The sequence below is a fragment of the Lithobates pipiens genome, unplaced genomic scaffold, assembly GCF_037356315.1.
Source record: "Lithobates pipiens isolate NorthernLeopardFrog02 unplaced genomic scaffold, aLitPip1_a1.2 Scaffold_13, whole genome shotgun sequence".
NCBI lineage: Eukaryota > Metazoa > Chordata > Amphibia > Anura > Ranidae > Lithobates > Lithobates pipiens.
In genome coordinates, this window is record NW_027507718.1 from 102,893,143 (window position 1) to 102,908,486 (window position 15,344).

Here is a 15,344-nt window from a genome sequence, read left to right on the forward strand (position 1 = left end):
ATGAACTTTGGCTATGTTTTGACTACATTTGTTCTTTTTACTTTTATTATTAAACAAGTTCGATTTAACTGTACTTTTGTCTCGGCCTGATTTCATGGTTTCTGACATGAACACAAGGGATTGCTTGCTCAGCATGGTCACCATTTACAGAACATCTTATATTTTTTTAATGAATACAGGGTGTTCTCTGACTGGACAAGGTGGAGATCATGATGTCATCACCCTGCGTCTCTGCCTTGTGCAATCAGAGAACACCTTGCAGTCATTGAAAAATATGCAAGGCGTTCTGTTAATGGCAACTTTGCCAAGTGAGCGACCCCTAACTGTACCAATGTAGCTATGCAATAAAAACCATACCTAGTGTTAAAATGTTACTAAACCCAGTATTATGAAAATAGTTCATCCCAGTGGCCACAGTTTATAAATCTTTTTACATTAAAAAAACTGCCACTATATATCTTTTTGGCTGATCTGTATATCACGGTCATGTGATAAACTGCAGGGTCTGCCTGAGTGCTAAGTGTTTAGGTAGGAGAAGATTTCCACTACAGCCTGTGTCCTCAGGCTGTTATGGGAGGTGAATCATCCATTATTTAAGATGTGACCCACTGTGTTCTTTTTTTAGTTACTGGGCATGGAGGAGGAGGGAGGGACTGGGCTATCATTTAGGATCTGTATACACACCCAAATGTGTGATGTTAATATCACGTGACCTGAAAAGCTCAGCTCAACAAGGAACTGTTCTCTCCAGCAACAGGGACCAAACTGAGCATGTGCAGCTTTACTACCCTCGCTGTCTCTTCTCTGGCCTTGCCAAGAGAGACCCTGCAATAGGGGAAGGATGTGTGCATAGAGGGTCAAATATCCTTTTTATACAATGCAGAAGATTAACCCCTTAAGTTCCACAGTGAGTATAACAAGCATACTATTCTGCATATACAGACTGATTTTACTGTTGTGGGTTTAGTAACACTTTAAGCTTTACTTGCAGGCAAATGAAAAAGCTTAATTGATCCATAAAATTAGAAATTAATGGCCAGGCTAAACAAACTAATACTTTTAATATAACAGCTAAAAGTCTAACAGTACATTGGCTAATGCTTTTGGCAACATGATTGTAGACCATGTCCAGATGCCAGAATTTCTGTATATATTTTTTTTTTTACTTTATGCTAAACTTCATAGTCAGTGAATGATATTTATGAGAGAAATAGATTTGGACATCACTTGTCTCTACCAAATCTGTATAGGTCAGATCTTGTATGTCTTATATTTAGTATAACCAAGACCAAGGTCATCTCCACAATTATTCAGTTTTCAAACCAAAATCTCTAGATCTGGGTAAATTCAGAACTTTTTAAATATTTGCCTACCAATTTAGCTTCTGTACATAATCACAGGCCACAAAACGTAGGCCATCTACTAGATTTAACAAGGCATTTGTAAAGCTTATTCTCAAAAAGGTGAAACCTCCATTTAGAAAATTGCACCATTAAAGTGGTTGTAAACCCTTACATATACCCGGTGAAGTGACTGGCTTCAAGTGATATACAGAGATTAAACAAATCCTCCTACATAAATTCCAGGCATCTCTTTACAGCCATTCAAGGTGCAGAATTAATGCAGCTTTCCAGAACTTCCAGAAAGCAGGGGGCAGGAAGCTAAAGTTACATTCTGCAGAATTCAGTGAGAGCTGATTGGAGGGAAGTGACACACCTTCCTCCCCCTTCACACAGGAACAGAGCTGAGGCTGCCAATCACAGGCTACCTCCCCTGTCACTTTTTTATCTCTTGATGTCAGGAAAACTTGTTAGAAGAGGAAGGATGCAGAAGACAGAAATGACACTTACACACTATAGAGATATGCTTTGTTCATATTTCATGTCTGAGGTTTACAACCACTTTAAATCTTGATTAAAAGATTGTTAGTAGGACTTAAAGTGGAACTTAAGTCATTTTTTCATCTTTCCATCTATTAAATCTTCTGCCCGTGTTGTTTTAACTTTGGATAGTAAAACATATTTTTTTCTGCCAGTAAATACCTTATACAGCCCACTTCCTGTTTCTTGTCTGTAATTAGCCTAGGCTTATGACATCATGCACAGCTCTCTCTCTCTCATTCTTGTGAGAGTTTGCCAGGAAGGCAGGTGGAGGTTATAAGAGTGCCAATGAGAGCTTCAGAGCTGGAGGTGTGCCTCTGTGTGTCTGTGTAAATCCAGGAAGTGAACAGGCAGTAGCTTCAGCTGGCCACAGTTAAAATGGATGCAGCCAGACTTAGTGGCGGGAGATTTCTGTAGAATATTTGACAAGTACAAAATCACAGTATATATAAAATATGCAAAGTGGTTGGAGGGAAGCTTCAGAATGGCAAAGATGTTTTTATTACAAATGATGTGAGCAGACTGCAGTTCCTCTTTAAGGCAACTTGTACGCCATCACTCTTAAAGTGACAGGTATAATACAGTTACACTATAATATTGAAAAACAACTTTTTATAAAGTATTTAAGGATCAAATAAATGCTATAGATCAAGGAACGATAAAACAACAATGAATCATACAACAGCTGTATTTAACGTCTTAAATGCAGAACATGTGCAGTCAGGTGAATATATCAGATATAAAGTGATTGTAATTAGTTATTTCTGTCTCTTAAAAAATGTAATATGTGTTTTTTCTAGGGAGCCACAAAGAAACACTATATCTTCATGTTACATATAATAGTGCAACTGGATATAACAATATATATGTTTATAGAAGAAAATACAGTAAGCATATTTTATATTTAGTAATAGCAAAATTAGTCTGCTCTCAACCCCCAACAAAAAAATTTTACAATATAATTTATTTGTTCATGTTGAAAATATAAACCGTTTTATATACTATTCCTTTTTTCATGTCATACTTCTTTGGTGCATACTTTAAATATAAAGGATAATAAAGATACTCCTGGGAGCCATATGTGTAAACATTCTAATTATTGTACAGTTACAGTCATCATAATATGCTTTATAATATCTAAGGATCAAGGTAGTTAGGGGCTATACATTGTGCTCAAGGAAGTACATTAACACTTTATGTTGGATTTTTGAAGACAAAGAGTAAGGCAATACTGATATTGTGCTCCGTTAATGGTACAATTTGTGGTATAAATGGTAACATTTAAAAGTCAGACTTCACAATCATGTTACACATTCAGTTGGTCTCATAGAACTATACAATTCTCTATTTACCAATGATTTTTCCCAAGATTCAAACAACTTTCACCTTGTATTCTCACATTTTTCACATACGATTCAGTTAAAATATATGAATCTTGGGTAAAGGTTGTATGAATCTTTAGTAACATTAATAAATAGACCCCATAGTTGCCAAGCACCCATCTATCATGTTTGTGCTGTCATAGATAATATTGATATCTATTCAGCCCAGGGTTGCCAATTCAACTTTCCTATCTAACTTCAGGTTCCAGTTAGATTCAGTAAGCTCCTTAAGTTGGCCATAGATGGATCGAATCTTGGTCAGTTCAGCAGGGACCAACTGAGATTTGATCCATCTATGGGCAGGTTGGTTGTACCCAAGTCGATCCATCAATCAACTTGGGTACAACCAGCCTGTTGTATCTTTTACATAGAATTACTTCCGCTAACAGTAATCATTGTGTTCTGCCAGCAGGGAAGGTTCCCCACTGGCCGAACGCAAAAGCTTCGAATGCGGGGTTCCTCATCAACACCGATGGTGTTGATGGAATAATTGAGCAATTTTCTTTCCTTCCACTTGTGGTTGAAGGAAAGAAGATCAAATCGTGTATGTAATGCTTTCGTTTTAGCGTACAAGGATTTCAGACTTAGTATCAAGCCAGACATGGAAACGTGGCCTGCATTTTACATCAGGTTTGAGGTGTGTTTGCTATCTTTTTGACAATACATCTGAGATATATACACATTGAATTTTACATGGAGGAATAAAAGCAAAGGAAGGTGATGGATGGGAAAAGCAGCAATAAATACAAGTGCACATAGCTCTGTAAGATCGAATTCAGTCCTCGAATACTGCTATCCACATCCATCAAATGTAAAAATGTCAGAAGCAGAACAAAAATACCTGTGACAACTGACCCATTCTCAAAAGTCAACATAAGACTGTATAACCATTCCTGTTGCCGTATACAAAGAGTAAAAGAAGAGCATCTCCAAGCTATCTCCATCCTATGCTGATCATATACATAAAAACCTAGGTGTTGGGTCATGGTTTCTCCTATTTAGGAGGAGTATTAGAATTAAGGTTGAACCTCCCTTTAAAAGATATGTGACCAAATGCCCAGGTTTTTGGCCTTATGACCAACATTAAAGGTAATTTAAGCAGCAGTTTCTCAAGGTGATTTCAACCCCGCCTATCAAACTGTTAGCACAACTTTTATTTAACCATTGAGTTTGAGTAATCTAGCCACAGAATAAGCATGAATCTAAATGATTTGTGTCCAAGGCTCGTTTGCCCAGTACGAATGCATTTGTAAGAAAAATGATTATATTTCAAGGAACCTAGTTTACTCAATTGTGGTAAAAAAAAAAAAATCTAAATTATTGCTTAAAAAGCAAACCACAAATGGTGCAAAACATACCCATATGCAAAAGACATACCAAAAAATATTACTTTTGTGGGTTAGCAAGAAAGGTATCTCTAACCAAAATTGGCATTTAAGTTTCGGGAGGGCACCGGTGAGTTGAAATTACCGTCCAACTTCTATCAATCTGAGACTCCAGTGGTATGATCTTCCCATGTTAGATGTTATCTGCCTTACCCATTAACGCAAAATTAAAGAATTACTCTCTTGCAGTTGCATTTCCAAGTTATTTAGTGTATATTTGAGAGTATATACACTATATAGACTTTTTATAGACAGTCCATTAAGGGGGCATGACATTGATGCCTGACTGTAATGATTGTGGCAGTTGGATGGAACTATAGTGGGGATACCTTGCCACTGAAGACACCAAGAGCTATACACAATGTGTTTTAGCTTTCCAGCCACCGCGTGTAACTGCAATATCTGCTTTAGGTAGAGTTAGTCTTTAATAGCTGACTGTCGTGGAAATAACAAACGCCAAAGTCACAAGTCTCCACCTGGCTGCTTCAAGTAGATCTAAGTCCAAACTGGCCCAAATTTAGTTTGCCAAAGCATTGTGTAAAATTGTGTTTTTACTATTTTTTTTTTTTATCTCACAGCTGCTAATGTCCTTCAGCCGGTTCCAGCCACTTCCCATGCACATGCACTCAATCCAGTGTCAGCTGCACATCACTGTTCTGGTGTGGCTTCCTGATAATGACAATGATGGAGCAAATCTGTGCAATACGTGTCATCATGGCAGCTTGTGGCTTCAAGCCGTGCATGTGATAAGATGACAATGCAGGACCACAATGGAAAAAGAGTTGTCACTCATTAACAGGAGGCAAACCAACATCTTAATGGCAGACTCATCAGGTATTAATTAATGAAAGCTGCAATATTAGTTTCGATTTGAAATTACATTAAAATCAAATTATATGTTAGAACAAAATGTGACCAATAAACTCAGGCTTGCACGCTTTTCAAAGTTCCCCTAGTCCCAGCAAGAAAACTGTTAGCCTGGAGGCTGCTGTCTAAGGACCCCTGCTATCTGTATGAGTGCAGTGGGGTAGAGTTACTAAAACTGGTGCACTCAGAATTTGGTGCTGATGTGCATAGTAGCCAATTGGCTTCTAACTTTAGCTTGTTCAATTAAGCTTTGGCAAAAAAACCTGGAAGCTGATTGGTTTCTACGCAGAGTTGCACCAGATTTTGCACTCTCTAGTTTTAGTAAAAAAAAAAAAATCTGTGTTCTCTGTACAGCACTCCTCAATGCAAAGCTCATGCTTCCATCTGACTGCACCACTGAAGTTCTAGGCAAGCAAAGGGTATGTCAAAATAGACAGTTCGAATCTCAGCCGAGGGAATTAGGGATTCAAACCATGTATGGGCAGGCTGATTGTACCCAAGTTGATTGATCAACTTGGGTACAACCAGCCTGTTGGATTTTGAATGCGATTATTGCCAGCAGCTATAGCCGCCAGCAATAATCACTGTGTGTTCTCTTGGCCCGGGAGAACACAATGGATCTGCAGGAAGGATTAGATCCATCTATGGCAAGCTTCGGGCTTCATTCCCACTAGTGCATTGCGAGAACACGTACAAAATCAGCACCCCCCCACGCATTTTTCAAATGCACACACAGAAACATACGTTTTGGCGTGGCACCATTTTTTAAATAGTGCAGGCAGGCAAGTTTTTAGTGCGTTTCTTGCACATAGGGCAACCCACTGAAATGATTGGGCTGTCTTGAATGCGACATGTGGAGAAGCGCAAAAAAGCAAATGCGTTCATTTGCACCTCCATGGTGGACACAGAGCCTTATGTATGACTGGGGGAACTTTGAAAAGGAAAATTATGGAGTGTATTTATAAAAAATATGCATTGCAAGTCACCCAGTGAATGTGCATGTACATTCATTCTGTGTGAATGGGCAAAAAACAAACACGTTATTTCACTATTCCCTGTGCTGTATGAATGACTTCAATTGATTTAAAATGGAAAATACTACTTTTGGTCACTATATGACACTAAATATCATTGGAAATTCAAATGGTACTTAGCGACATCCAGTGGCCAAATGCAGTATTTTCAAATTTAAATAAATGAAATGCATTCAACCAGCACAGAAAATAGCTAATAACATCAATTTTTTTCCCCAATCACACAGAACGAATGTACATGTATTTTCCATGGGTGACTTGCTATGCAAATTTTTTACAAATACAACCCTTACTATTTTCATGCAGCATAAGTTTATTGGTTACATTTTTCAAAAAATACTGTTAAAGCTTATATGAGTTTTTAGTGATTGGGTTTAGACCTATTTTAAGGGACTATGTGGTTGATTTACTAAAGGCAAATCCACTTTCCACTACAAGTGCATCACAAGTGCACTTGGAAGTGCGGTCGCTTTCGATCTGAGGGGAACCTCTGCTGATTTTTAACATCCAATCATGTACATGCAAAAATGCAGTTTTTTTATTTTCCTTGAATGACCCCCTCAGATCTACAGTGACTGCACTTCCAAGTGCACTTTCAGTGAATTTGTAGTGAAAAGTGGAGTTGCCTTTAGTAAATAAACCCCCCCCCCCCCCCGTGCCTTGAGACACAGCTTGCAGCTTCTATAAGGTTAGCTATTAAAGGTACTACTCACAGGCAGTGATTTAATAAAGGAGTATGATGTGCTCCTTTATTAAAATGTACTCCTTGTCAGATCAACCTCATCATGTTGCACATAGGTGCCTAAGGCAATGCAACGTAAAATGTGGGGATATTTCCCTGCCAGGGAGCCACAGGTGCAGTGTAAAGCCACCTCCTGTTTGCGGGTATACACCTGTGCTTGCGCAAACACAATAATGTGTATGGATGTATGACCCTGGATGCAGACTGTCTGTGTCCGGGATTGTACATCCATACGGATGCACATGTTTACACACGTATGAACATATACCCACCACTGATTTCTATGAGTGGCTGTACGCAGCACCTCTGGCTCCAGGGTGGGGAAAAATGCCTAAATGTTATGCTATATGGCCTCAGTTGCCAGTGTGCATTTAGACAGAATGGATGTGGAAGGTGTGAATAAAATATACATTGGCTGCCATTTCTTTAGAAATATTATGGGGCTTAAAGCTTAACTCCAGCCAAAAACTGTATTTGGACACTTGCAGTGTAAAAATAAATTACGACAAATGAACTGTATCCCATGCCTGGCTGCTGCTGGGTTTGGTATAAATCTTATTTTTATTCAGCCCACACACTACATTAAGCACTATACATCAGGTACAGAGAATTATAGTTCCGGTTGGAGTATATTTCTCACAGCAGATCACTTACTTTGCACCGCTTCCATTCAGAAAACTTATACTTTTCAATGAAAACAGGGCATTCTATGATTGGAGGAGAGCATGTGGCCTGGGACGGTTCAGGAGGGGGGGGCGCTCTCTCGCCCCCCCATTTCCTGCGGCCTTCCAGGTTGCGTGCTCGGATAAAGGGTCTGGTATGGATTTTTAGGGGGACCCCAAGTCAATTTTTTTTTATTTGACACGGGGTTCCCCTTAATATCCATACCAGACCTGAAGGGCCTGGTTATTTGATTTTGGGGGAACCCCACGCTTTTTATAAAATTAATAATTTTTTTTTTTTATCAATGACTTTCAATGAGTGTTCTCTGTATTACGGAGCCGACAATTCATTATAGCCGCGAGTGATTTTAAAGGAATTTTTTTCCTGCAGAAATTACACTTTGTGCAGGGACAGTTCTAAGCACAGGAAACATGCGCCCCTTCACAGGTATACTATAGACACCCCCCAGGTACGACATTTAAAGGAATATTACACTTTTATTGTTTCACTTTAATCATTATTAAAATCACTGCTCCCGAAAAAACTGCCATTTTTAAAACTTTTTTTTGCATTGATCCATGTCCCCTGGGGCAGGACCCAGGTCCCCAGACACTTTTTAGGACAGTAACTTTCATATTAGCCTTTAAAATTAGCACTTTAGATTTTGAACGTTGGAGTCCCATAGACTTTAATAGGGTTCTAAAGTTCACACGAAGTATGCTATATACTAGCTCTGTCAAATCTTCTTTATACATTCGACAGACACCATGAACCTTCAAAGACAGATTCGACCGTAATTCATGTGGATTTTCGGACGAATGCAATTTTTGAACGAAAAACAAAATAAATAAAAACGAATTTCGGGAGTAACTAAATAAATTAATTTTTCGGACGAAAACGAAATTCCGAAACAAAATATTTCACTCTGCACATGTCTAGTGAGAACTATACTCCAGCCAGAAATTTACCTCTCAACGCCAGATAGGTGTGTGCCGGGTACAGACAGGAAGTTTCTGTTTTCTTTTCGACTCAGGGGGCTAAATGAAAAAAAAACTTACAGATTGCCTTACTAACACATCCGGTCTTACTGTGGTGATCTCCCTGCTGAGCTACTGTGTTCTGATGGGGGGGCTGCCCCCCTGCCAGAACACACTGGTTAACGTTTGCAGCCAATGGCTGCAAGCGCTAACTGGGTACGATCGATGAGCATGCTTGTTTGACAGAAGCTGGTCTCAGGGCATGAGAGATATCGAACGAGGGTCTGCTGAACTGACAATTTTTTTTGGCCCGCGTGTACCTAGCTCTGCTGTAGTGTGCTGGCTGAATAAAAGTAAGAATTTTATCAAACCCAACAGCAGCCACACATGGGAAACACATTATCAGTGGTAATTTATTTTTATAGTGCAAATGTCCAACAAATTTTTTCAAGCTGTAGGTTCTACAGTCATTTCTCAACACAAACCTGTGCAAAATCTTAAGTGATTTTCTAGTGTCAATGAAAATATTTTCATAGACACATTATGGAGAGAGAAACACTGATCTTATTTTATAGGGATATTAATGTCCTAAATTGCTGAGTCAGGCAAAAAATAGCAGCAGTAAGTGCAGTGCACTGGCGAGAAAGCAGTTTGAGATGCAATTCCTGGTCTTCCCTCTCAGCAGCCTTCTTAGCTGCTTGTACAAACTGGTGGTATGTGCATATTAAATCACAGAGATTAGTCTGGACATCAGTTTGTCTTTTGTTGCATTTCATACAACTGGAAAATTGGAGACACACATCTGTCATGTGCACTAAACTGTAGAATGTTTCTTCCACAGCTTGGTAAATCTCCTCTGAAGTTTGGTTTGGTCTAAGCACATTCTGTGATGCTGACATGACATTCCGAGAAACAATACAAAGACTAGATTTTTGTTCTGAGAACAGAGCAGCACATTTGTTCTCTGCATGTGGTTTACGCTTGTTTTTATATTCCTCTAAAATTTTTTGAAGATCCAGGACAATGTCTTTCAGCTTGCCGAAGCCCATAGGGGAATCGTGTATTCTGGTTCTTAAGAGATCCAGAGCTTCACAGTGCTCTATAGAGGGTGAGCTTTTGCTAGAAAGAGTATTTTTTCCAAAGAAAGAATTTCCAGATCTGGGTGGTATTGTCCTAGGTGATGGTGATACAGTTCCAGCAAAGTCAATAAGTTCATCCTCGGCATCATTGTCTATAGGGCGAAAACAGTTGGCGTACGATAAATGGCAGCTACAGCTTCCTACTTTGGAGATCTTAGGGCTCTTTTGTTCTGAATCATAAAGATCTACACACCTGTTTTCTAATACTTCCATTCGCCTAATACTGTTGCTACCAGAATCTGGACTTTTTGGTATGAATAACTGTGCTTCTGAAATGCAGTTCTTTTTTTTTTGTAAATGTCCCTCAAAGCCTTTATCTGTGCTTATGGTTTCAGCACATGAGTCTATTATTTCATGATTTTCATCATAACAGAGTTCCAGAGTATCCCCTGCTGTACCAGAGGAACACACCGATGGAGAGAAGCAGCCCTTCCTCTCATTGGAATTCCTTGTCATATCTGTTGAGTCCATTGATGTTTGGTAGTCTGGCTCTTGGTTTGTTAAGAGATGCACTGTCTCTTCACAAGGTGGTCCTTTGGTTACTGCAACCCCTCCATCTTTAAAGGAGTTTATAGGAAAACTGGTAAAAAGGTCAGCAATTCCCTTGAACTCAGAAAGTAAGTCTGTAGCACTTGCAAAACTAAACAACTTTCGTGGTTTTGAACTTTGAGAACTCTCATCACCAACTGTTTCTTTTTCTGAAATGTCTCCTTCAGAATTCATCAACTCCTTTTTGATTGGTTTGTGCTTGGACTGTTGGGGAGGTTCTGATTGTGCAATGTATGGTAACATTCTGTCATTGGGAGTGGACAACAAAATAGAAACAATGTTTTTTTCCTTTTCTACTTCATTTTCAAATATGTTTCCAAATACAACCTTAGCATCACCTGTGATGTCCTCTGTATGTCTTGTTAAGTCCTCTGTAGAGTGATCATCATCAGGTACCAAGGCAAAGTGTGAGAGGCCACAAATATCAGTGTTGTCAAGCTCTAGTGATACTTGAGATGGACTAACTCGGCCATTTTCTTCAGAAATATAACAGTTGGGTGTGTTATCTGCATTACTACATCCATGGACACCATGTTTACCATTCTGGGGTCTTTCTACGATTCCAGAGTCACTTTTAAAACGTATAGCTGATATGGAAGATGATACAGATTCAGTAACTGACTTGGTCTCCATGGTGTCAGGCTCCATTTCCATTAGGTTTGGTGAATGTGTTCTACTTTTGGACTTTAAAATGGGTTTGCGTAAAAGTGGTTTAGTTTCAAGCAGAGCTGGTTCAGCCTCAATATCTTTTAATGAAGAAACTGTAGGAGAATGGGACTCTGTAGGAAGGCAAGATTCTTTTTCAAAGCAACATACATGGTCCATGTTCTCCAAAGAATTGGATGGGGACAAAGGAAATGTGACCTGAGAGGTATAGTCTGTCTGCAAGTATGATCTTCTTTTCCGTAACATCTTTGATGGTTTCTTTAAAGGCTTTTCTTTTCTGCATTTCTCAGAAGAATTTTCCTCATTTGACCTACTTGATGCACTATCTGGGTAGTGAAATGATGTTTCCAATTGTGCACCTGCAAAAGACAGAAAGAACTTGAGTTGTGTGCTGTAAACTCTAAAATGTGAATTAAAAAATATAAAAAAATTGAGGCTGAATATCAATTAGAATAAGGCCTTGTTCACATGGGCATAAATAAGAGTACCCCTGTGCAAGGTGTCCTGTGCATCCCCCCGCAGGAAGTCCCATTCATGTCAATTGGAATGCAGCAGCTGCATGGACACAACTGCTGCTCCCAATCTGGCATCTGTGTGGGTGCAGGTGCATGTCCCCAAGCACACACTGTCTGTGTTAAACCCACCATGCCTGCGCTGGCATGGTTGTCAAATTGGGAGCAGCAGCTGTGTCTGTGCATCCGATGAGTCCCAAATGACATGAATATGACTGCCTGCACGGGGATGCACAGGACACCTGTGCATCCCCAATCGTTCAAACATGGCCCTCACACGAGTATACAATGCAGAAAACACATGTGAACGAGGTCTAATGTCGTGTACACAAAATCGGAAATTTGGCCAGCAAAAGATTGATGAGAGCTTTTGGTTGGAAAATGAGATTGTGTGTATGCTCCATTGGACTTTTGCTGGCCGAATTTTAGCCAGCAAAAGATTGTTAGCATGTTCTCAATTTTTCGGTCGGAAAAAGTTCATATCTGAAAATGCGTTTGTGTGTATGTAATTCCGACAAGCAAAAACTCACACATGCTCAGATTCAACTACGAGATGGATGCTATTGGGTACTGGCTATTGAACTTCCTTTTTCTAGTCCCGTCGTACGTGTTGTACGTCACCGTGTTCTTGATGGTCGGAATTTGGTGTGACCGTGTGTATGCAAGACAGCTTGAGTGAAATCCCGTCGGAATTCCGCCAGGAAAACAATCAGTGCTTTTTCCGACCAAAATTCCGATCGTGTGTACGCGGCATTAGGCTTAAATAAATAATAAAATTACTGCAATAACTATTATTTTATTTACCATCCATGAAAGCCTTTAGATCATCATCATTTACCAAGTACTTTGGGAGTAAAACAGAAAAAAGACACATTTGCCATGTACAACGACTTGAAAAGGTATTCATAACCCTTTGAAATTTTCCACATTTTGTCATGTTACAACCAAAAAAAGTAAATGTATTTAATTGGGATTTTATGTGGTAGACCAACAGAAAGTGGCACATCATTGTGAAATGGAAGGAAAATGATAAATGTTTTTCAACATTTATTACATATAAATATTAATTATGATTAAATATAATTAATGATTATATCATATGGCGCGCGTTTCTATTCAGCCCCCCTGAGTCAATACTTTGTAGAACCACCTTTCATTGCAATTACAGCTGCAAGTCTTTCTGGGTATGTCTCTACCAGCTTTGCACATCTAGAGAGTGACATTTTTGCCCATTCTTCCTTGCAAAAAAGCTTCAGCTCTCTTAGATTGGATGGAGAGCATCTGTGAACAGCAATTTTCAAGTCTTGTCATAGATTCATAGATTCTCAATTGGATTTAGGTCTGGACATTGACTGGGCCATTCTAACACATGAATATGCTTTGACCTAAACCATTCCATTGTAGCTCTGGCTGTATGTTTAGAGTCGTTGTCCTTCTGGAAGGTAAACCTCGACCCTAGTTACAAGTCTTTTGTAGACTGTAACAGGTTTTCTTCTAAGATTGCCTTGTATTTGGCTCGACCCGTCTTCCCATTAACCCTGATCAGCTTCCCTGTCCCCGCTGAAAAAAAAGCATCCCCACAACATGACGCTGCCACCACCATGTTTCATGGTGTGTTCAGGGTGATGTGCAGTCTTAGATTTCCACCACAATTTTGTTCTCATCTGACCAGATCACCTTCTTCCACATGTTTGCTGTGTCCCCCACATGGCTTCTCCCAAACTGCAAATGGAAGTTATAATCTAACCCTGCGTACAACTTCTCCACAACATTATCGCTGACCTGTCTGGTATATTCCTTGGCCTTCATGATGCTGTTTGTTCACTAAGGTTCTCTAAAAAACCTCTGAGGGCTTCACATAACAGCTGTATTTATACTAAGATTACATTTCACACAGGTAGACTCTATTTACTAATTAGGTGACTTCTGAAGGCAATTGGTTCCACTAGATTTTAGTTAGGAGTATCAGCGTAAAGGGGCTAAATACAAATGCACGCCACACTTTTCAGATATTTATTTGTAAAAAATATATAATTTTCCTTCCACTTTACAATTATGTGCCACTTTGTGTTGGTCTATCACATATAATCCCAATTAAATGAATTTACGTATGTGGTTGTAACAAATGTGGAAAATTTCACAGGCATATGAATACTTTTTTTTTAAATCAAATTTTTATTATTAAACATACATGCAAACAAATAACCATATTTAAATAATATAGGGATAAATACCCCCCCCCCCCCCCCCCCCGAAGAAAAAAAAGAAAATACATTCAATTACATATATTATGTCAAATTAATCCATAAAGTATTGAAAATAGGAAAGGACACAAAACAAACAAACCTTGCACCTCTCAGACTAAAATAGCTTAGCATACAGTAAACAAAACATAATAACAAAATATTATATAGAGCTATGGATACATTTTTCACATCGAATTGTTCACCCCTAATATCAAGCATCAGACTATAGCAACTTCCTCTATGCAGCATCAAATTATCTTTCTTTTAGGTACTCATTTCTTCTCTTCTACTCCTCACCCCTCCACCTCTGCGCTTTGATCCCATCTATCTCCTCTACCTTCACTCCTTTCCACGAGGTAAACCATCATATAGTTGATTTCTAGGTTCTATCCAACATGACCATATTTTAGCAAACCTTTGGGGTGTACCTCTATGCTTATATGTTCAATTTTCTCTTTTAAGTATATAGTTACATTTCTCAACCCATTGTTTATGGGTTGGAGGATCAGCAGATGACCATTTTTGTAAAATAACTTTACGTGTTAAATATAAGGATCTTATCCACATAGTATGCATCTCTATTGGTAACACTCCATCTGGGATTATTCCCAGTAGTGCAAGTTTGGGCGCCCCTGTTATCTCAGTAGAGCATAATAAATCTAGGGCTAAAAAAAAAAATTTCCAGTAACGATGAAGCTTTTGACATCGCCAGAGCATGTGGATAAGAGATCCATTAAATAGAGAGTATCTCGGGCATAATGGTATTATATATTTTCCTCAAGCATAGAGTTTTTGTGGGGTGTATTGAGCCCTATGTATGATTAAGAGCTGAGTTAACCTTTGGGAGAGCAAGAGAGATGTCCTGGGAAGTGTTTCCAGGGTACGTGTCAATCCTCCTCATCTAGATCCTCTATGTCCCCTTGCCACCGGGCAAAACTATTTTTTTGTTTCCAGTATTCTCTATTATTTGTAAATTAGAGTAAAAGTCTCCTATTAATCCTCATTTTGTGCAGGTAACCAAAACTGCCTTTGATAGTATTTTAGAGTGTATATACTGTAATTGGATTTTTGCGCTTTGAATTTGTAATGCATGGCGTAATTGGAGATATTGGTAGAAGTTAATGGGGGTTATTTACTAAAGGCAAATCCACTTTGCACTACAAGTGCAAACTACAAATGCAAAGTGCACTTGAAATTGCACTGAAAGTGCACTTGGAAATGCAGTCGCTGTAAATCTGAGGGGGACATGCAAGGAAAATAAAAAACAACATTTTAGCTTGCACATGATTGGATGATAAAATC

At 38.9% G+C, this 15,344-nt stretch overlaps 1 protein-coding gene across 2 annotated transcripts in view; it reads right to left on the reverse strand.

Moving 5' to 3' along the window:
* Nucleotides 1-7,204: 7,204 nt before the first annotated feature.
* FRMPD1 (FERM and PDZ domain containing 1) overlaps nt 7,205-15,344 on the reverse strand; it is a 278,358-nt gene continuing 270,218 nt past the window's right edge. For both annotated transcript variants that reach the window (XM_077475354.1, XM_077475353.1), the window contains one exon: nt 7,205-11,643. In XM_077475354.1, the coding sequence (XP_077331480.1) occupies nt 9,500-11,643 (2,144 nt within the window). In that variant the 3' untranslated portion in view covers nt 7,205-9,499. The remainder of the gene's footprint in view (nt 11,644-15,344) is intronic.